The sequence below is a fragment of the Astatotilapia calliptera genome, chromosome 17 (assembly GCF_964374335.1).
Source record: "Astatotilapia calliptera chromosome 17, fAstCal68.1, whole genome shotgun sequence".
NCBI lineage: Eukaryota > Metazoa > Chordata > Actinopteri > Cichliformes > Cichlidae > Astatotilapia > Astatotilapia calliptera.
The window spans coordinates 6,313,511-6,334,167 of NC_137438.1; the positions used below are offsets into that span (position 1 = coordinate 6,313,511).

A 20,657-nucleotide genomic window follows, 5' to 3' on the forward strand; every position below is an offset into this window, starting at 1 on the left:
TGAGAGGGTGGCCGCTCTCCTCTGTTTGTGATAGAAAACCGGGTGGTCTCTCTCTCTCTTTCTCTCTCCCTCTCTCTCTCTCCTCTATTGCGTCCTCCTTTTCTCAGCAGCGCATTCTACTACGACGATTGTGCTACTGCTGTAGTCCCCGACTGAGTACAAGGGAAATCCACCCCAACTCACTCACAGTCGTCCTGCGTTAAAGCTGCACTCACACTCTCTAATAGGCTGGTTGAGACTAGAAGCATTCGTTTAAATCTGGTAAGTAATATCCCAAATCTTTCACTTGTTATATCATTAATGCAAAATATTAGGACAATTGTAAAGAACTGCACTTACTTCCAGTGTTTATGCTGGATTAAATCATATTAAATGTCCCAAAATAGTTCAAAATGCATGTCACGGTATAACAGAGTCCATGTCTTTAAGTGACTTGTTTTGGTCAAAACTAATAAAGAACCCAAAGGTATTAAAATTTACAATAAGACAGCAAAATATGGACTTAAAATGGACTCACATAATCAACAGATGATTTGAACAGTGGCTTCTTTTCTCCCAGTAAATCAGTTCATTTTTTAAGTGATGAAGGGTACAAAACTGTTGGATTTCCACAATCAAATGATGAATCGTGCTTGCAATGACATGTGCATAGTAGAGGCAGAGATTTGAATGGTCTGAGGTGTGTGTGTAGATGAATTATTGATTTAAATGATAATGCTCCCAGTGTTGCAATTGAACACCTGAATTTATTTAGAGCCGCTTTTGTTTGTGTAAATAAGGTCCAGATTAGAAGTCTGGGACCGTAACTGAGAACAGTTTTCATTTGACTCCTGCACTAAAAATGAACAGGGACTCCTGGCTCTGTCAGAATGAATAAGAGCAGGGGCACAATAGTGCCATGCTTTGCCACAAAAAGGAAACTCTTCCTCATAAAGATTTTCTTTTCTTTTTTCTTTTTTTCTTTTTTTGGACCAACTTGGATTTTAATAGCCATTAAAATTAGGCAGATTTGTCTCTTAGCTCCAAATTTGTCCGTTTCATTTTTGTGTTATGACCCCAAGTCTGTGTAGGACAAAGCACTGACCAGTGATGGCATGCTTCCTTCCTAGGCCTTGTCCCCTGGCAACAAAAACCATGCATGGTTCTGAAAAGAGGACATGAGCCTGGGAAACCCTTTTAGGAAAACAGACGGGAGCTCAAAGCGCAGCGGGAACGGAATGTCCAAAAGGGAAGAATGATACCCCGGCCATAACCGGATGCAACGTGCTGCTCCTGCATTGTTGCAAAGGAGCTTCCAGTCTAGTTCCGAACCGTGCCTTCCAGTATTTAGCCAGTGATGCCCTGCATGTTGAGCACACAGCAAGCAGGTGCAGTATGAGCTCTTTGCTTTGTCATTACACATGAACTTAAATACATATTTGTAGCATGTAATGTGCTTTAATTCATCTCGTTGTGTTTGTCTTTTTGTCTGTTCTGTATTCAGATCTGTATTTTATAATATATAATATAATCTGTAAAAAAGTTTTCTGGCTTTTTTTAAAAAAAACTCACTTAAATTCAAATTTTAAACTGATTATATGTGTGTGTGTGTGTGTGTGTGTGTGTGTGTGTGTGTGTGTGTGTGTGTGTGTGTGTGTGTGTGTGTGTGTGTGTGTGTGTACATGTTTAGACACCTTTGTGAGGACAGACAAATGACATGCTACTATATTTGTGGGGACCAACATGGGGACTAAATGTCCGTTCCCACGATTTTGAAGGCATTTTTCAGACTCTAAATTTGGTTTTAATGTCAAGGTTACAATTAGGAAAAAAATTATGACCACCTCCCTAATAGTATGTTGGTCCCCCTTTCCTGCCAAAACAGCCCTGACCCGTTGACTCCACTAGACCGCTGAAGGTGTGGTATCTGGCTCCCAGATGTTAGCAACAGATCCTTTAAGCCCAATAAATGGTAAATGGTAAATGGCCTGTATTTATATAGCGCTTTACTAGTCCCTAAGGACCCCAAAGCGCTTTACATATCCAGTCATCCACCCATTCACACAATAAGTTGTGACAAGGGGCTTCCATTGATTGAACTTGTTTGTCCAGCACATCCCAAAGATGCTCGACTGGATTGAGATCTGGGGAATTTGGAGGCCAACTCAACACCTCAAACTCCTCAAACCATTCCTGAGATATTTTTTACTTTGTGGGAAGGCCTTCTTCCCATAGTGCATCCTGGTGCCAGGTGTTCCCCAGGTAAGCAGCAAGCACAAACCCAGCCATCTACATGATGTAATAGAAAATATGATTCATAAGACCAGACCACTTTCTTCCATTTCTCTGTGGTCCAGTTCTGTGTCCATTGTACAGTGACGTACAGGGGTCAGCATGGGTACCCTGATTGGTCTGCAGCTATGCAGCCCCTTACGCAACAAACTGTGATGCACTGAGCACTCTGACACTAAAGTGAGCTACAGTAGCTCATCTATTGAATACATGGGCCAACCTTTTTGCTGTGACGTGACAGTGCTAACCACCGCACCACCATACACCTCTTATATTGTTTTCCATTAAATTTTAAATGACATGGGAGAAGCCGCTATTATGACCTTCTGGGAATTCATTTCTATTTCCACTGTACTGCTATATGGCAACTGCTGTAACGTGAAAAGAAGCTGTATCACAGTTTATAATGGTTTTACCATTACCCTCAAAGGTAGTTTGAAGATTAATCATTATCCCTATAACAGTTAAAGCAGAATCCAGGAATCTGCTGCATCAGCTGCACGACTCTGCTGATAAATCAGGTAGCAGACCTGAATCAACTGCTGAGCCGCTGTTGCATCAGTTCTTACATGTCTGAGTAAATATTGTCGCTGCTGGAGTGTGCATTGCTGTAGCTTTCATCAGCACTGTCATGAAAATCTACAGAATGATGCTGCCTGTTTATCTGACTTTCTCTTCACTTAACCATAAAAAGCCTTAAAGCCCTTGTGCATACAATTTATACTGAGCCATAATGAAACCATTTACGCCTGTTTGCATTAAACAAGTCCTCTAAATCCTGAGGGGTGACTATAACATCCTGGTGCGAAAGGTGAAGCAGTGGTTAAACATCAATCCACGCCAAGTCCTGTAATCCGCTCACGTGGTGTGCATGACGTTTGGTGATGTAAAGGTACGCTATTGGATCAAAACAGAGGAGCCTTCCTCTCAACAAGAGCGAGCCCTCGGTGATAAATATGGTGCATGTGATGGAAAATACATAGCACCCTTTCCTCCTACAGCATTATTTAACATCGGTGCTCTGTTTCTTGAAATTTGTCCTGCGAGACTGAATTGAGGACGGGACATACAGGATGTGCTTTTAACTGATTTCCTGAAATGCAGTTATGGTCGAAATCACCTGCCAATAGAAAAATCTAAATACTACTAAAAAAGAAAAGTGCCAGTCCTCGTGACGTGAGCCAGTCACCTCAGGTCGATGCCACTACGAGCAAAGTAACAATAGCTGTGATTTTCTTGCAGAAGGGACACGATGTCTTATATGCAAAGGGGGGAGGGAAAAATCGTTGCCCCTGACAGAAATAACCCAAATGATGTCATTCATCCTAATCGTGAGCGCATCTTGCAAAATATAGGCCAACTGCACAGAAACAAGTGTATTTTAATTTGTTTAACTCTAATCAATCCTTCTCTTATGCTAACTGGGAGGAAACATTTCTCCTTGGAAGCGAAATCTGTCCACCGAGCAGGGATGAACTGTCAGGGAAGTGGCCACAATCTCCGGAGGTAGATATTATGTAACATCCACACACGGATCGTGATGCTCTCCGCTTCTCTTCCTGCTTTGAGGCAGAGCCCGAGACGATAAATTGTAATTCTCATAAACTCAATCAAAGAGTGCGAATAGAAAATCCAGCGGATGACTTTACCTTTCTGAGCGCCTTCTACCATCCTCCCGGGAGCGCCGTCTTGTGCCGAGGTGGTGATGCGCTTTGCGCTCTGCTCACAGACACCGACCTTTGATTTGTCATTCGCTGCCAGTCAAAGGTCAGTGCGTTAAAAACGCCCCGTGAGACCTGCTGTCATGTAACAACTCCAGGTTAACCCGTAAAAAATGACAGAAACAACAGGAGGCTACGGCATCATCATATAATCACATTTTGGAACATGATCAACAAACAAAGTCCCGCGATGGCGATTGGTAGATCTGTAGAAGATGTGGATGAGTTAAAGACGAGGCGGTGGTGGGAGCGTGGATGTTCGTGAATTTGTACAGTAGAAACTGCGCCGCTCAGCGCAACCTGCCTGAACTGAAGGGGGAAAACCCGGAGTGGACTGCACGGAGAAGCGAAGGGCAAGGACAATGTTTCCGTACCACACAAAGATGCGTTCAATAATTGTAAAAATCTGCATAATTCATAAATTCATAAAGCAGATTAAAAAAAACAAACAAAAAACCCCCGCAATAGTCACGAGTCAGCTAAACGACACTAAAATGCAAGACATGCTTCAGATTTGGCACACATTGCAATCAGTGGCGGCCCTAGCCTGTTTGGCGCCCTGGGTGAACACACCCTCTGGCGCCCCCTCCCCTCCCCCACCACCACACTCTCTCTCTCTCTCTCTCTCTCTCACACACACACACACACACACACACACACACACACACACACACACACACACACACACACACACACATTAAGGATTGTCCATTGACATAAAATTGGTGTCGGAACCATACTGAATTTCACCAGAGAAACATACACACACACATATGAAGAGAGAGAGAGAGGCATAGTATGCAAACGGCTACCAAACAGCCATCATAATTTGTCATACAATGAGAACAGAACAAATCAACAATTGACAATGACTAATTAATATTAAAATCTGTAACATAATGTATTGTTTGTGTTAGGATGCCTGGGTCGTTGACCCAGGGTTTTTGAGTTTACGATATTATTTATACTGTCTAGTTTTTGGTTTCTTTGAGTTCTGTCTTATGGCTTATGTCTCTGTCTTCTTTAGTTGCTCTGTCTCCCCTATCACCTGCATCCCCTTGTCTAGTTCGCGTCTATGTGTATCTTAAGTTCCTATATCCCCTTGTTCAGTCAGTGTTTGTCTGCCCTGTTCACACGTCTGTTCCCTTTGTAGTGCCTGCATATGAGTCTGTGTCTTTGTTCAGTCTGTGTTATGTGTTTCCTGTTTTACTTTGAAAGTCCATGTCTGATATTAATGTGTCGGGTTTTGCTTCCTCTTGTCTCGTTAGGCCTGATTTGCCCCAGCTGTGTTTCCCTCCTGTTACCCATTCCCTGATTGCTCCCTCTGTGTATTTAAGCCCAGTGTTTCTCTGTGTCTGTGTCGCGATCTACCGTTTTCTTGGCTGTGTGTTCTGTCATTTCTCTAGTTTAAGTTTGTTTTGAGTTTTTTTAAGTTTTGTTATATTTTGAGTATTAAATTAAAGCCTTTTTTGAGTTCACGTCTGTCTCCGGAGTCTGCACCTTGGGTCCTATTCCTGCCTGCACACAGCCACACCTAACAGTTTGGAGTTTAGTCTGTTACTGTTGCTATTTTAACCATTTCTTCTTGGAGCAACTGTAACCCACATAATTTCTTTAGGCATTAATAAAGTATTCTGATTCTGATTGTTTCAGGATGACCTGCCATTATCCAATGACACATTTGCTTACCTGCATCTTCTCCTCCTCTTCTTTTCTATTTTTTCTAAACTGAGCACCTGATGGATTTGAACTTTTCTTGTCCATCTTCCATTGGTTTTAATTTTGCACTCCAGTATGAACACCCATCCCCCACATCGAGGATCACCACAACATAACCTAGCACACCTACACCTTAGTTCACAGATTCACTTTGTCTAAGGTTTATTTCTGGGATTTCAGACAACCCAGGATTCAGATCATGAATACATAATGGGCTTGGATTTACATCATTATGAATGAAATGTGCTCTATTTGGAAGCAGCAGGGCCCCTCCCCTTTCGACGGGCTGTGTGTGAGACTTTAAATCATCAAACTGTAAAATATAAATTTTAAACTGTTATTGATCCCTTTATCCCGAGTCCTAAAGTGCATATTTATTTTCTTACTCTTCTTATATATATTGTTTGTTTACTTGCACTGCTGTAACTGGAGCCTCGTCGTCTCGTCTCTCTATATTCTGTACTGTAGCGGAGTTGACAATAAAGTTTTACTTTGACTTCAGCAGCGAGCAGGCGCACCGAGGGCTCTCGCGCTCACTTTTCGCGTGCAGAATTTCGAAAAAACATCGGTGCAAATTATAAGTCTGTATCATAATGTCTGGTGTTTTCGTGTTTGTTGGTTTGTTTTTATTTTGCGAGTTGGTTATTGGATGCTGCTCCAGCCAGCCAGAGAATCCCCCGCCGCCCCGCCCTCTCCTCCCTCCTCCCAAGCAGCAGGCGCGCCCTTACTCCCAGCAAATGGGCGATAGAAAACCGATCAGTGCCTATGCCATTCCCAATATACGCTGGCATGACGTCGGGGCAGCATGAATACGAGCAATTTTTATTTTATTTTTTTTTGCCGATGCCCGTGATGCCGCCCCGGGCAACAATAATAATAATAATAATAATAATCCTCGTGTTTGGTTTGGTTTGTTGCAGGTGAGAACATTGTTCATCATCCAAATCTGAATCAGGTGTTCACAGTCGACCCTGCTGCGCCTCCCGTCGAAGGTAAACACAGCAGATGAGACGGTAATCCGCGACAGTGGAGAAGGCCTTTCACCCAAGCTCTAATTCACGTGGGGTTGATTCACAGATCAGAGGGGATTAGACACGATGGGAGGACAGAGATAGTATTCCTAAGCATGCTCGTGTGGTTTCAGTGTGTGTTAGCGTTGGTCTTTTAAATATGCCCTGCAGCTGGCACACATTTAGATTTTGGCGTTTTGCTTTCCTCAGAGGATTTGAGAGATACAAGATTCACACATTTATATTTTCTAGAAAGAAAGACAGACAAGAAGGAAGAGACACTACCACAGTATAGACAGAAGCGTGCACTGTATTTAAGTCCTAGGAGTAGCTATTGCATAAGTTGTTGTGGTCACACAGCCCTCTTTATTAAGTAGAGAAACAGTTTAAAGAACGCACTGTACACACAAGGTGTGTGTTTGTACACCCATTATTGTCATTCATTTAATTATCTCCTAGGTCTGTTACACAATATTGCATGAGCTTAAGAAACGTATCTAGTTGTGCACAAGTGCATGTTGCCAAGCAAGTACTGGCTTAATCGCAGAGAAAAACAATGAAAGCTGACTGAATGAATGAAAGCTGGAAAAACAGATTTAACATGCCTAACATGTTTTGACAACACTTTATGAACACAGGGCAAAAACCCATTGCCACATCCATTCATTTAAGAAGCATTCAGTCCTACACAGCACAATCTAAACCCACTTCCCTCTAAGAGTCTGGATTTGTCCTACATTAGCAAACATGTATCAATTTATTTTGCTCCTTCCCCAGGCTCTGTTGCACTCTCATGTTTACTTCCTCTTTGGTCTTCTGGTTACAATATGAGAGTCAACTCATAATACTTTTAAATCAAATGTACAACATACCCATACAATCAAAACACAGATAATGGAAGAAAAAAAATTACAAACCTGGGATGTAAAACAAAGAGAAGCTCATGGGAAATGTGCTGCAGTGAATAAAACAGGTGCTAATTTACATACAAGTTTTTAAAATGGTTGGACAGCACTAACAGAGCTACATCAAATATTTTAGAAACATATTTGATGATGGATGTGTTTTAGTTATTAGTGTGGCTAAATTACTGTCTTAGTCATCATTTCATAAGCTATTCTGTTTTGTGAATAATCACTGCGACTTTCAAACAATCACATGATACAAAAAAAGCTACAAAGCAAAGTCTGCAAAGACCTACTATATTTTGTTCACCCTGCAGCACTGATTTATACATTCAAACAATCCAGACATGAGAACATCTTTGCATCTATGACCATATCAGAATCACAAAAGTATTTAGCTGAACAATCACTGCAAAATCATTGCAGCATACCAAAAATATCACATTTTGGTGATCAGAATCTCAAGGCAACCTTATGGCATGTTTTAAGGAATGTAACAATACTGAAGGCACTGATCTTCATCCCAGTGCCGCTGAGTCACTGTACAGGATTCTTGTACAAGTCCAAAGATGACTGCAGACCAAAGTTAACAGCATTTCAGCAAAAAAGATTAGCAGTTTGTTACAGCTTGCACTGTCTGTGTAACTGATGGCTATAGTGTACAATCACAAATACATTTAAATAAAAAACTGTTCTGTATGTAACAGATGACTTTGCATGTAGCACACAGGCTTTAACAGGTTTCTAGTGTATAAGAAAAAAAATGACTCAAATGATGTTTTCATATAAGGGGCGATGATGAACTTTACTATTGCTCAGTTAAAGCAATGGCATGAGAATATTTACTCTTCGTGTGTGTTTTCTAGGCAATAATGTGGTGATATTTTATGTTGTGATTTATATTTAAAAAACTGTAAGTGTTTTTAATCATGTGAGTATTATTTTCCCCCATCGTTTTTTGGTTTTACTATAAAAAAAATCAGACATTAGTGTTTACTTTTTGCATATTGGCTCATTCAGTGGTTGGACCGGAGCAACTGAAGATCAAAATTCATGTGTGATAAACTGATTAATGAAAGTGTTGTGCAGAATTTGGATGTTTAAGCATTTTGGTTTTTAGCACACTTGAACGATCTTGAATGTTTTACTGTCAGGATTCTGAATCTGAATTTGTCACAATCTTCATTCTATAAGTCTTTGAAAATTTTCATACAATCTTTCATTTGGAAAACTGGACAGTCAATGAGAAACATGTGTGTCAGTGACCTGGTCCATTGTTCTAAAGTTCACTCTTAATGGCCAAACCGAAAGCTGACACCAGGCCAGTACATAAAGGCACCACTGCACTTCTTCCCCCCCTTCCCCTTGGTTTTTTGTTCATTCGGGGTAGACTCATGGTGTCTGAGCTTGGCAGGTATCTGATGGCTGTGTGTGCATCTTGGTGCTGAGGAGAGAATTGATATAAGGCCAAATCCGGTCTGTCTCTGTACCGGAAAATGAGTGCAGGATTCCTTGTGACCTGAGTGAAGAAATAGGAGAACTAATGAGAGGAAAAGCGGGTTGTGGGTACAGTTCTTACATTATCTGGAGGCTGTACCACAAAATGGACAATTTAGAACAGATGCATCAAGTGTATTGACTTTTCTATTAGCTTATTTCCTACACTCCCCACATTTCAACTGAACTGACAATAATTTGAGAGTTGGCCATGTCATGCTAACTGTGACTAATGCAAACTTGACAATGCAGAGATGAAGTAGGGTAATAAGAAGTCACTTATTTCTAGCTCTGTGACCAAACATTCACACACATGCAACTGTAATCTCCAAAAGTTGATTCTGTTCATCTGGACGTAGCGTTTTTAGTGGGAGAAACGTTTCAAGATGTCCAGATGAACAGAATCAACTTTTGGAGATTTACATACCTGGATGATTGAGCATGCATCAAGACATACATGTAATGTTCAAACCCAAGCTGTATTACTTGTATTAAATTATCATACTTTATATTTCCTCTAGAAGCTATTTAAATATGACTATGATTAAACAAATGTCAAAAATAACAAAATATAAAGTAAGATCAAATGAAGTGCAAGTATTTACTGACTTGTACAAATCAATTACGGGTTTTGCCACATCTTTGTAATGTCTCAGTCTGGCCATCAGAGCCTGCGGCTTGTCGTCATCGTGCTGAATCAGTGGCTCTCCTGTGATGTCATCCTTACCCTGAAGAAGGCAATGCAAGGTTACAACAACGCAGCAAAGGCAAACACAACACAAATCAGTGAAATGACATTTGCAAATGGGATTGAAGCACAGTACAATGCACTAATTAGCAAACAACAGTGCATTTGCCTCCGCATGCTGCATTACGTCCACAATATGCAGTCAACATGATACCCATATATTGATCTTAAGGAGCTTACTTTCAGGAATATTATAGTCGACATAAGATAAAAGTATGGCAATCTGATTCCATTGTAATTAGTTCATGCTTACATGCAGTTGTTTTAAGAACATTTTAACCATAAGAAATACTCCGTAAAAACAACAATATCATATTTGTGAATCGCTAATGTGCACTGGAGTCTTCATATCTTCACGTCACACCACTATGAGTCACACAATGTTAAATATTGCATATTTAAGATAATGATAAGTCAGTTATATATAAGATAAGATAGTTGTAATTATGTGCTAACTGGGACTTTGGAAACTTAAAAAAAAACTAAAGAAAACCAATCACAAAGCTGTGGTGGTGGTGGTGGTGGTGGTGCGGGAGTGTGGCAACAATCATCCCCCTCATCTGGTTTCAGCCTTTCATTTTGGCAGGTTTCCACCCTGTAGAAGAAAGGCACTAAATCCCTAACAGCTTAAAAAAAACCCACAATGACACAAAACCCGTCGGGAAGAAACATCCACACAAAAAATAAAAACCTAAATTCCAAACTATTTCAAACTTTGTGGCTATGCTGCCACTTCCAGGCTGCTGACACCTGCACTCGGGGAGGGTTGAAGCCCATGTTGTAGACTCTGCCGCTGGCTGGATGGATCCAGCGGTCGCTCAGTCTCTCCTTGAGAGTCTCATAGGGGATGTTTAGGCTGATAACCAAGTCTAGCTGATACAAATTGTTGAGGGCCAAAGCCTGTCCGAGTGTGCGGGGGAAACCTAGGCACAGTCAGGGAGAGGGAAGGGAAAACATGAGTCATCGAGTGGTCAACCAGGAAAAACCAATGTTACACACTGAGTTAGCTAAAAGACTAAAAAGTGAATGTGCACTTTTGAAGGCATGATCACAGCTCAGTCAATAGCATGAGTAAGAAACAATGTACACGTGAAATATTCTGTTTTACAGTTTCAGATGCTGTTATTTCCTCTTGCTAATATCACCAGCTGGCAGAAGATGTTTACAGTTTTCCTGTGGAATGGCTTGCAGTCATGATATTATATCAGGATTTTGCACTTGTGAATGAATGGGGTGAAAAAACCCCGAAGCTTTCAGTTACACGGCTTTTATCAAGCACCAGCAGAAATGACAAGCCAGCGCCTTTCATTCATGCTGCCAATGCCTGTGTCTAACTGCTGCACCTCCAATCACTATGCTTTCAAACTTCTGATGTTTGCAGACAACATGACCCTTATTGGGGCCATCTCAGGTGGGGATGAGTCTGCCTACAGGGGGGAACTGACAGTCTGACAGCCTGATGTAGAGACAACAACCTGGAACTAAACGGTGTCAAAGCAGTGGAGACAACTGCGGGCTTCAGGAGGGGCTCAGCCCCTATTTTATGCCATGTTTTTGTTATGACACTTGCACATTAAAAATTTGTTTTGGGTGCTTTGATCTTTATCTGGAAACTTCTTCCTTTCTCTTTTTTTACTCAGAAACCACAAGCCAAGAAACCTACGGAACACAAGGAATCGATACAAAGTTTTTCAAGGACGTACAATGGCAGAAGTCAAATCTACAAATGGATTCTGTATTTCTAGTTCTGTTGGCTATGACAATGCACTTTTTTTACAGTTGACCTTAAATGTTACATTACACAGTGTCCCTGGTTTGTACCTTTCCTCTGTGTCCAAGAACTGACAGTTCTCGAACACTCCTGTTCTTTTGTTTGGTTAATAATGCACCGTTACAACTCTAACCACCAGGGTTAGAGCTGCCATGCCAGAGCCCACAAATGAATCACAGAAAAGCACTAAATCAAAGATTGCAACACAGAAAGAGACACAAAATACTGAAGACATGCCGAAGACTGGGAGTCTATAGTGCATGTATGTAGCTAGGTAAATGAAAGCATGACATGAACTTTGAATGGTAAAAACCAAATATCCAGTTGGCACCAGCAACACAGACTATCAAAGGCATGATAGAGGCATGATCGAGGAAATGCAGGCGTGTATGTCTGTGTGTGTGTGTGTGTGTGTGTGTGTGTGTGTGTGTGTGTGTGTGTGTGTGTGTGTGTGTGTGTGTGTGTGTGTGTGTGTGTGTAACCTTGATTTGCTTTCCCTCTTGCTCAATTATTTGTTTAGTGATCATGCTTCAAGGTTTGAATTGGTTTAACACCCACTAGCTTGTTTCGTCAATGTTTTGCATTTCTCTTGATGGCAGTGGCTAATATTAAACCTTGAAAAAGACACGGTAACCTGCAAAGTCAGCGCTTTATTCATGTAACAAGTTCTTTCAAAAGTATGAATATCCTGTATAAAGACTGCTATTAATGACTGACTGATGAAAAGTATGTGATTATTAGCATATGATTAGAATATCATAAAAAAGTGATCTTTTTTTTGGGGGGGGGGGGGGGTGAAAGGTAATGGAACAATGCTATTGCCTGTAAAGGGGAAAGTGTTTTTTACATTTTATTTTACCAGTGAAGCAGGGTACACACACTTGCAAAATCAGTACCTTAAAAGTCTGTGAAGGTTCTTCATCCAGGTCATCAGACCATAAAACTTTATTACTCACACATGTAGAATAGTGAGGAGAGTATTTTTTTAATCCCCTCAGATTTAAATAAAGCCAAAGCATATGACTCTTTGTGGTTAATTTTTGAAAATGCAGAAGTGTGTCTTTGCTTTCTTTCTTCTTTTTTCTCTCTCTAGCTTTCAGTGTCAGGATTTGAGGGGTGGCACCAAGTGGTGGCCAATCAGATTTGAAAGATAGCTGGCAGTTCCTAACACTGCCATGAGGCTGCATCATGAAAACATCCCTCCCAACCTCACTACAAACAATAAAGACAGAGTAGTGGGGGAGGGTGCTATATGTAAGTGTTAATGAAAAAGTAAAGCAAAGAAAAGAAAGAAGCATTCACTGTAACAAAAAACAACCCAGTTCTTCTTACCATCCAGCAGCCAGCTGTGACCGCTCAGCTGTTCCAGTCTGGGCAGCATCAATCTGGTCATCACATGGTCAGGCACCAGCATGCTTCTCTCTACATAGGTCTTCACCAGCAAGCATGCCTCTGATACACAACAGACAGGTGAAAACAGACAACATGTGTCCGTTTGTGATTCCAGATTCTGAAGTTCTTAAACAAAACAGGACAGGGCTTGTTGTGTCAGTGTGGAGGTTTATTTATTTATTTATTTTCCTGAAACATGGCAGCAAGGTTTTCTTAAGGCACATGTGTTTTTACTTAAGCCCTCCATAGTGAACTAAACCTTATTGTCAGTGTGAGCTTGGCACATGCTGGGAATTAAACTGACTGTGCTTTTGTAGCCACAATGAGGAAGTGCAGAGAGACACATGCACGCAAAAACCAAAAAAAAAAGAAAGAAAGACAGAAAGAAAGAAAGAAACGGTTTTAGGCTGTTTGGAGAAACTGCTGGAGTTGGTGCTCTGGGTGAATTTGACTGAAATCAGATACAGTTGATAGTAACAATAAATGTCTTGCGCGGTGCAGTTTGGATAGAGGGCTAAAAGTTTACAGTGAAACAACTGTGGACACAAACAAATGCGCACAACTTCCTCCTGCAACCTTAGCAGGATTGGTATTTTTGCTATTTTTGCATTCGCGGGAGAAGGGGGGTCGTGAATTTAAGATATGCAGCGAAGAAAATTAAGAGTTGCATCAACTTTTCCCTCTGCGCGCGGTTTCTTCCTGTTTACACCACAGTATTGCCGTTTGGGTTGCTGTGCATATCCTACCTGTTTTTGCCGCTATGCCCTCTCGTAGAAAATGACCACTGGACAGATACTGCAGGCCAAAACTTTGCGCAATCCTCTGGGATATCGTTCCTTTCCCTGATCCCGGTGGACCCATGATAGCAGCTCGGAATAACTTGGCCATATCTTAAAAGCTACTGTGAAAACAAAAATTCTAAGATGCTCAGATGTCACTTCTGCAGGTTGTGCGTCAGAGACAGAGATAGGCTCACCTTTTAATTAAATTCCTCATCAGTTGCAAGCATGAGCAATCAAATAAGGTTAGGGCGGTTTAAAAAAAAAAAAACTCTGCCAATGTAAATTTCAGCCTATCTCTGGAGACTGTGGATCTTTACGCAGACAGAGCCCACTTTCTGCGCACAGTGGGACTATCCTGCTCTCAGACTCGGATCAAGTCGAAACACCCTTTTTTCTTCAGGCTCTCTTATGGATACGTTACGCTACGCCTTCGTCTTTAAGACTAGCGATTTGTCTGCAAATGAATGAGGGAGTCTCCAGAACGCCCTATTTTACTGCGCACATTCATCCAGAAAAAATGCGGATGAGAGAACGTCGCAGGGTAAACTGGTTACTGTAGTTTTCTTTAAATATACAGCCCACAAACATATGTAGACTAATGGGTCACTCTAAGACAGAGAGGGGAAAGTTTACATTAATTTTATTATTATATTTAACAACGGCATAGAAAAGAAATACTGCTGTTCTATCCATCCATCTATCTACCAATCTATCATAGCCACGTGTTAAAATAATAATATTTACCTCACGTAGGCGGTACAAATACATCAAAATAAAATAAAATAAAAAAACAAGGAAAAAAGGAAAAAGATTATTTAAAAAATAAAATAATTATTGTCGGTCTTAAAAAAAATAAAAATAAAAAGTGGGTTTATTTGTATTACACAGTTAATTGCTTCGCAGTGGGAAGGTCACTTTAAACCAATGGTGAGAGTTCTGCTTTAAAATCGTGCTCGTTACCCCGCTAATCATTAAAAGTAGTTGGTTATGCTTGGATTTCACCACTTGTTGACAGCATTTTCAGCCGATCGGAGCCTTTACAACGCCGCTTAATTTCTCACGCTTTCGCACTGCTGGCATGAGGCGCAGAAACAAGCAAACGAGACGCCGTCATTCCGCGAAACATTTGCGCACGGGTGGAATCTAGGGAGTACTTGTTGCGAGCCATACGGCGGAGGCAGCGTCCCGGAGCTGTCAAATACTGCGCACAACCTTGAGTCTTCAGTGGAATAACCAGACTAATCCATCAGACCAGCAGCTCAGAAGATTAACCTTTTTTTCCTTCCTTTTAATTTTATTCTATTTTATTATTTTTAATTTTTTAGCTTCGGAAAAGTAGTTTTTGTCCGCGAAACCGGAAACCTGATTTTAAAATCACGATCTTTTTTTCTCTCGCTTTTTTTGTCACATGGCTTTGGAGAATTCAATAACAACAAAAAATGGCGACAATCACGTTGCTCTGTGTGGTCTTGCTGCGTCATTAAAAATATTCATGTAAACACGGGGCGTTAAACAGGGGGATTGCAGGTAAGCGAGCTCGTTGTTCGTCACACGTTAAATGCGAGTTGGATGCAATTAAAAAGAAATGATTATATTTAGATTCCACAGCATGCTGATTGTTTTTGCCCAGAAAAGGGGTGTGTGTGCAACGCTGGGCGTTAACGTTTGGCTGCACAATATTCACTGCGAACGTTGCACTTATGTGTAAATATATATATGTGTGTTTTTGCATCAAGTCGCTTTTTCACGTGCATATTTACGCTAGTGAAAACAAGCGTGCATGTTTGCGTGACCTGACGTAAATAACAGTGTTGTTTCTCTTTGGCCAACTTTTAATTTTTTTCTTCTTTGAGGGGAGAAGGCAACGACAAGCTTCGACAGTGTTTATTCCTCTTTAGTTCGCTTTACTGTCTTTACTCCTGGCCTCCCTGCTGCCTTCACTGTTAGTGGGTTATAAGCCATTCCTCGACTATTTACATTAAGGGTTTACGCAATATGGACGCGCTTTCATCACAGGGAATGTTTTTATAGTCACTACCAACAGCAGACGTCGCTCCGAGCCTGAAACCGCTGCTCTGTCTAGTTGTTACACATGTTGCTTTGCTGTCCACGTCTGACACGGCCATTTTTATTTATTTTGTATTTATCTATTTATTTTTGGCTATAGTGCCCCTGTGCAGTGGGGCTAATGGAGTTGTTTACATGAAGTACGGAGGGCGGGCAGACGACGAGGAGGAGGAGCAGCTACGGCCAGCGACGCGACCGGACTGCTCGAGAGGCTTCTCGCGCCGCGCGCGCGGGGAGGGAGGGGGAAGGGGAGGAACCCGCGAGGAGAATCATAACAAGTCTGACATCACTCGGCCTTGTGCTGGTACGAATAGCCTATGTACAGTAGGCAGTTTGTGTCGAAGAAGTCATGGCGGGAAGGCGGTGAGGGAGTGCAGTGTTGTTGTTTCAAGATGGGAAACGTTAGCTAGCCTTTGTGTGTGGCAAATGGAAACAAAGATGAAAAACCCGAGTGGTTTTGTTTTTTTTATGTGGAACGAGGACTACGACTAACTAAGCGGATCAAACCGCATGCGCAGTCTTGTGCATGATTAATTGCCCCCGCCCCCTTTTCAAGGCAGGTAAAACCCCTGTGAAAAAAAATCGTCTTTCCTTCTTTTCACAGCTTTCCACCGAGGCACCCGTGACTCTCACTGTGCAGCTCTCATACCTGAGCAAGGAAAAAAGGGTGTAGAAACATTATTAGGATATAGCTTAATGCATCGATAAGTGAGGGGCATTAGTTTGATTGTGCAGGTGGTAAAAAACAAAAAAGCCTGAATAAACTGACACACTACTGTAGCATCATCTGGCTCTCAGATGGATTTCATACAGAAGACGCCTGGATGAGGAGGATCCTGTGACTGTAACTGTCTGCAACTTTACACATGGTCCAGATATTTGTTTCTCTTAAACATATAGGTTGTTTTGTTTGCTTTTCCCCCTCCCTCTGTCTGACTTTATTATTTTACCAGTTTTCTCATGTTTAGAGAGCTGAAGACCATTGGTGTAAAGGACACTTTATAAATATCACATGTTGCGTTACATGGTTGTTAGTGTGTAAATGAAAGGTTATTTCAAGTGATTCATTTGTAAGCAAAAGAAATTTGCAAAACTTGCTTTGCATGAGGAGAAAACGAGCTGCAAAAAATGCAAATGGAATGTTATCTTTGCACCTGCTGACCTACAGCAAGGATTTTATTGGTGGATGACAAAGTGGAGTGAAGTCTTGGACTGCTAGATTTGACAGGCTGCCCTGGTTCAGTTATCACAGTGCTGATGCTGTCCCCATCGAAGGTACAGTACTGTGATAACTGAAGGATGGCTGCCAACTTGACACTAGTGCAGTGGTCAAAGTGGCACATTCGGCTAACGAGGCAGAAGAACCAAAGAGAAGGTGGACAAGTGTGGGTATGTAAACGGCATTTGTTGTGATATGCTGAGTAATAAAGTTTGTAAAGGATGTCCAAGTGTCTGTGTGTGTTTTCATTTCCAAAATAACATCCATAGGTTGAATCTAACAGCACATTTGTAACAGTGTTCAGCACTTCAGCAAAAAGCCACAGAGCCAGAATCTGTAGTTTAGGATCGTCCTCGCTGAGTTATTTTCCCCAGCAGTACAATATTTATAATCTATCTCAACTTTTCAAAGGTCAGTAAATATTTAATCTTTATATCTAACAACACAAAAGCAGTTGAGTTCAGATGGATGATTTTGGTTCTTTATAGGTTTTTTATCTCTTGCGTGAGAGCCCACTGAACATTATTATCAAATATTGAAAAGCACGTTAGATAAGAATGCAAGCATCGTTGACCCAAACCAACTTCATTTGTATTTTGTTTAGTTCTTTTATTTTTTAACCATTTGTGGCCCTTGTTCGTCATTGGCAGAATCAGCTCTGTTTTTTCTCATTGTTCTTCTGGGACAAAAGTAAACGTAATCTTTACTTTTGAAGAAAAGAAACATTTACAAAAATCAGAGGGCAGAACCATCCCAGGCATGACGCAGTGAATTCCTTAGAAGCAAACAGACGCATTGTACTTACTTAACACACCCAACACAAATGAATCCTGCAGTTTAGCCTTCTTCTGGAATTCATAAGCACAAACTCAGTTTATGGAGGTTCTCCTAACTATGACCATAAAGGTCTAATAAGCATTTAAAACACTGGAAGCATGAATGCCTCATATTCACCACCTTAAATATGAACGAGCTTTGCATTGCTCGATCATTTGAGAGTGATTAAAAATAACTGCTCAAGTAGAAGAAGCTGTATTTGGTCCCGATCTGGAAACGCTGGTGGTAACTAGTTTCACATTGCTGCCAACAGGGGTCGCTACAGATCCATTATTAGTAGTCGTATTACTAGTATTATTATAGCGCTTTGTGGTGTGGTTGAAGCAGAAGCACACAAATGTTTCTGTGTTGTGTAATCCGTTTGTGAACCCTTATAAAGTAAAGAACTGCTGCTGAATTCCTCTGGACTAAAGCCGGGTTCACTTCTAGTGACTCATGGAAGACGTGAAATGACATGAAAGTGTGGGGTTTTGTTGTTGTTTTGTTTTTGCTCAGTCATCCAGTTTTGCTAATAGAGGGAGACTACTCCTTCCTTCCATTATACTGCGTGAATAACAACACAACGGCTTTGAGCGAGCATCCATTTTAGTACGAACTACCGAGTTGTTGTTTTGGTGACTCAGTTTGCGCACAGTTGCGCTGTAATCTGCGATCTATCGATGCCAGTTCGCTCCAAAAAATGAATCGCACTTCTTTTTTTTCGGAACGTACTATTTTGAATAATGCAAGCACTGTTTGAGTCATGTCTGATAAACCGCGGGGTCACTCTGCACCTGTCCTTCGTATGTAAAGGGTACATGCTGCCGCTGAAGCTGCGGAAAGCCCCTGAAGAGTCATGATACTTATTTTGTTTTTCTCTCACGTTAACCTCAATCTGCTAAATCCCGCCTCGAGTCGCGTGTTTTTCTCACTCGGAGCTATACGTGCTGCATTGTGGCAAGGCTGTGTTTTGATAACAAAATACGCAACAACGAAAAAACCAAAACAAAAAAAACATTTAAAGTCGCTTTCGAGACGAGGACAGCGTCTTCCCATGACCCTCCACCATGAGGGAATTTCTCCTCATACTTCCTTTAATGTGTGGCAGTAATTGCGCTTGCTTGGATGTGCCGAGGGAATTCCCTCCCCTTCATATGAGCCACATACTTTAAAAAAGACGTCTTTCAGGAGCTTTCCTTTCTCCCTTTGTTGTTGCAGGAAGAAATGCTTTTCTTCTTCTTCTTTCTTCTTTTTATCAACTCTGATCCCCATCTCAGACAGTGTTGCATCAGTAGTTCAGGTAACTCACAGCTGATAACTGCTGCTGTGAAGCCAACTCTCACAGTTTCATTAATGTGAGAGGAAAAGGTCGAGATAAGCCTACTTTGGCTACGCTTTCTGCTGCTGCATTTTTAGCATTCATGTGCACTAGAGCAACATTTGATGTCCTGTAAATGCAATTGCATTCTAGCCACACAAGTGGAGCTTTGTGCTGTGAATAAACCATAAAAATATGTCTCCATAGGACAAACTATATCATTACTCGCTTAAACTCTCCTTATAGCTGCAAATGCATTTCTACATTTGTGTTTGTGAGTTCTAAACCCATTATAAATGCTACACAGAGGGGCTTAAAGTCAGTGTCTGTGTTTACAGGGACACTCGTGACAGTGCAGTTTAAAAATTCTGAAACACATATCAGTATCTGCACACAATCACCCAGCATTGCTGTTTGATCCTTTGTCTGCACTCAGCAGGGAAACTCCATTTTTCTCTGAGCGCTGATATCACCCAGAGACGATGACTCGCTGATTCTTAGCTCTAAGAAGACAGTTAGTCACACATTTCTGCACACTTCCTGGATTCTGTACCTTCCAAGGAAGCCTTTCTCACTAGTTACAATTGTAGGACACATGATTTTAGATGTAAACCATGTTTGAGTTGCTCTTTGTGTAATCACAGAGCTGGTGTACATGCCGGCTGCCAGTCAGATGATTGCAGCTACACCTGAAGGAAAACAGATAAGGGGAAGTGCTTGCAAAGGGAATGAAGTGACATCCATAGCTTGCAGGTATTTCTTTGGTATGGGAATGCACAGACAGAGAGGCCGTGAACAAACCACAATCAAAAGAACACAGCATTCGGCCCCTTGGTGTTAGTTACAAGAAAAAACTGGGATATTAACGCATGCAATATTCTGGAAACACAATCTGAAAATAGCGGTCTAGAAGAAAGTGCCACCTACAGAAAGGCAAAGATTGAATGATAAGCCTCGCCGTCTGTACCACAGCAGTTGGTGAACTTGTACTTTACATAGCTTACTGTACATCTCAGCTTTTCTGCTGAAGTCAGGATGTTCTCCAGTGCTCACATCAAGTTTCAGCTAAAGGTGACTAAACTCAAATATAGCTAATCACAAGCAATGCAGACGAGAAATCTGGCAATATGAGTAGCAGGAGTGATGGAAACTAAGCCTCTGACACATGCACTGAAAGTGGGCTTTACAGTGAAATGAATGAATTCAAGAGATCAGTGATTCTCAGAACGCCAAGCTTTTGGTTTTCTTTTTTCTATTTTCTTTGTTGTTGTTGAGGGATTTAACTCTAAAATGAACACTGAGTGCTCATCCTGGACCTTGAATCCAGGACTCAGTGAAGGGGATTGGGGCAGTCTCCTTATTGTGTTCTTAAGGGTTTTTATTATTATTATTATAGTGTCATTTATAGTATTTAAGTTCAG

At 41.2% G+C, this 20,657-nt stretch overlaps 2 protein-coding genes and 2 long non-coding RNA genes across 4 annotated transcripts in view; 2 read left to right on the forward strand and 2 right to left on the reverse strand.

Annotated features, from left to right (window-relative positions):
- The window catches only part of dnajc6 (DnaJ (Hsp40) homolog, subfamily C, member 6), a 37,174-nt gene extending 33,084 nt beyond the window's left edge, over positions 1–4,090 (reverse strand). Inside the window, exon 1 of the mRNA XM_080292170.1 lies at positions 3,921–4,090. The gene's annotated coding sequence lies outside the window, so the exon portion shown is untranslated. The remainder of the gene's footprint in view (positions 1–3,920) is intronic.
- LOC113008630 (uncharacterized) lies at positions 123–11,673 on the forward strand. The gene is made up of 5 exons (XR_003270053.2): positions 123–261; positions 1,110–1,367; positions 1,670–2,241; positions 6,632–6,703; positions 11,512–11,673. It is a non-coding gene; the product is annotated as an uncharacterized LOC113008630 (long non-coding RNA).
- Positions 7,014–14,230, reverse strand: ak4 (adenylate kinase 4). Its single transcript, XM_026146178.2, has 6 exons — positions 14,011–14,230; positions 13,781–13,935; positions 12,975–13,094; positions 10,622–10,794; positions 9,733–9,851; positions 7,014–9,145 (listed from the first exon to the last, which is right to left on the reverse strand). Exons 2-6 carry the CDS (start codon positions 13,920–13,922, stop codon positions 9,019–9,021), a joined length of 681 nt encoding a protein of 226 aa, XP_026001963.2. The 5' UTR covers positions 13,923–13,935; positions 14,011–14,230; the 3' UTR covers positions 7,014–9,018.
- Positions 14,231–15,202: 972 nt separating this feature from the next.
- LOC145421623 (uncharacterized) lies at positions 15,203–17,326 on the forward strand. The gene is made up of 2 exons (XR_013902997.1): positions 15,203–15,343; positions 15,984–17,326. It is a non-coding gene; the product is annotated as an uncharacterized LOC145421623 (long non-coding RNA).
- The last annotated feature ends 3,331 nt before the right edge of the window (positions 17,327–20,657 follow it).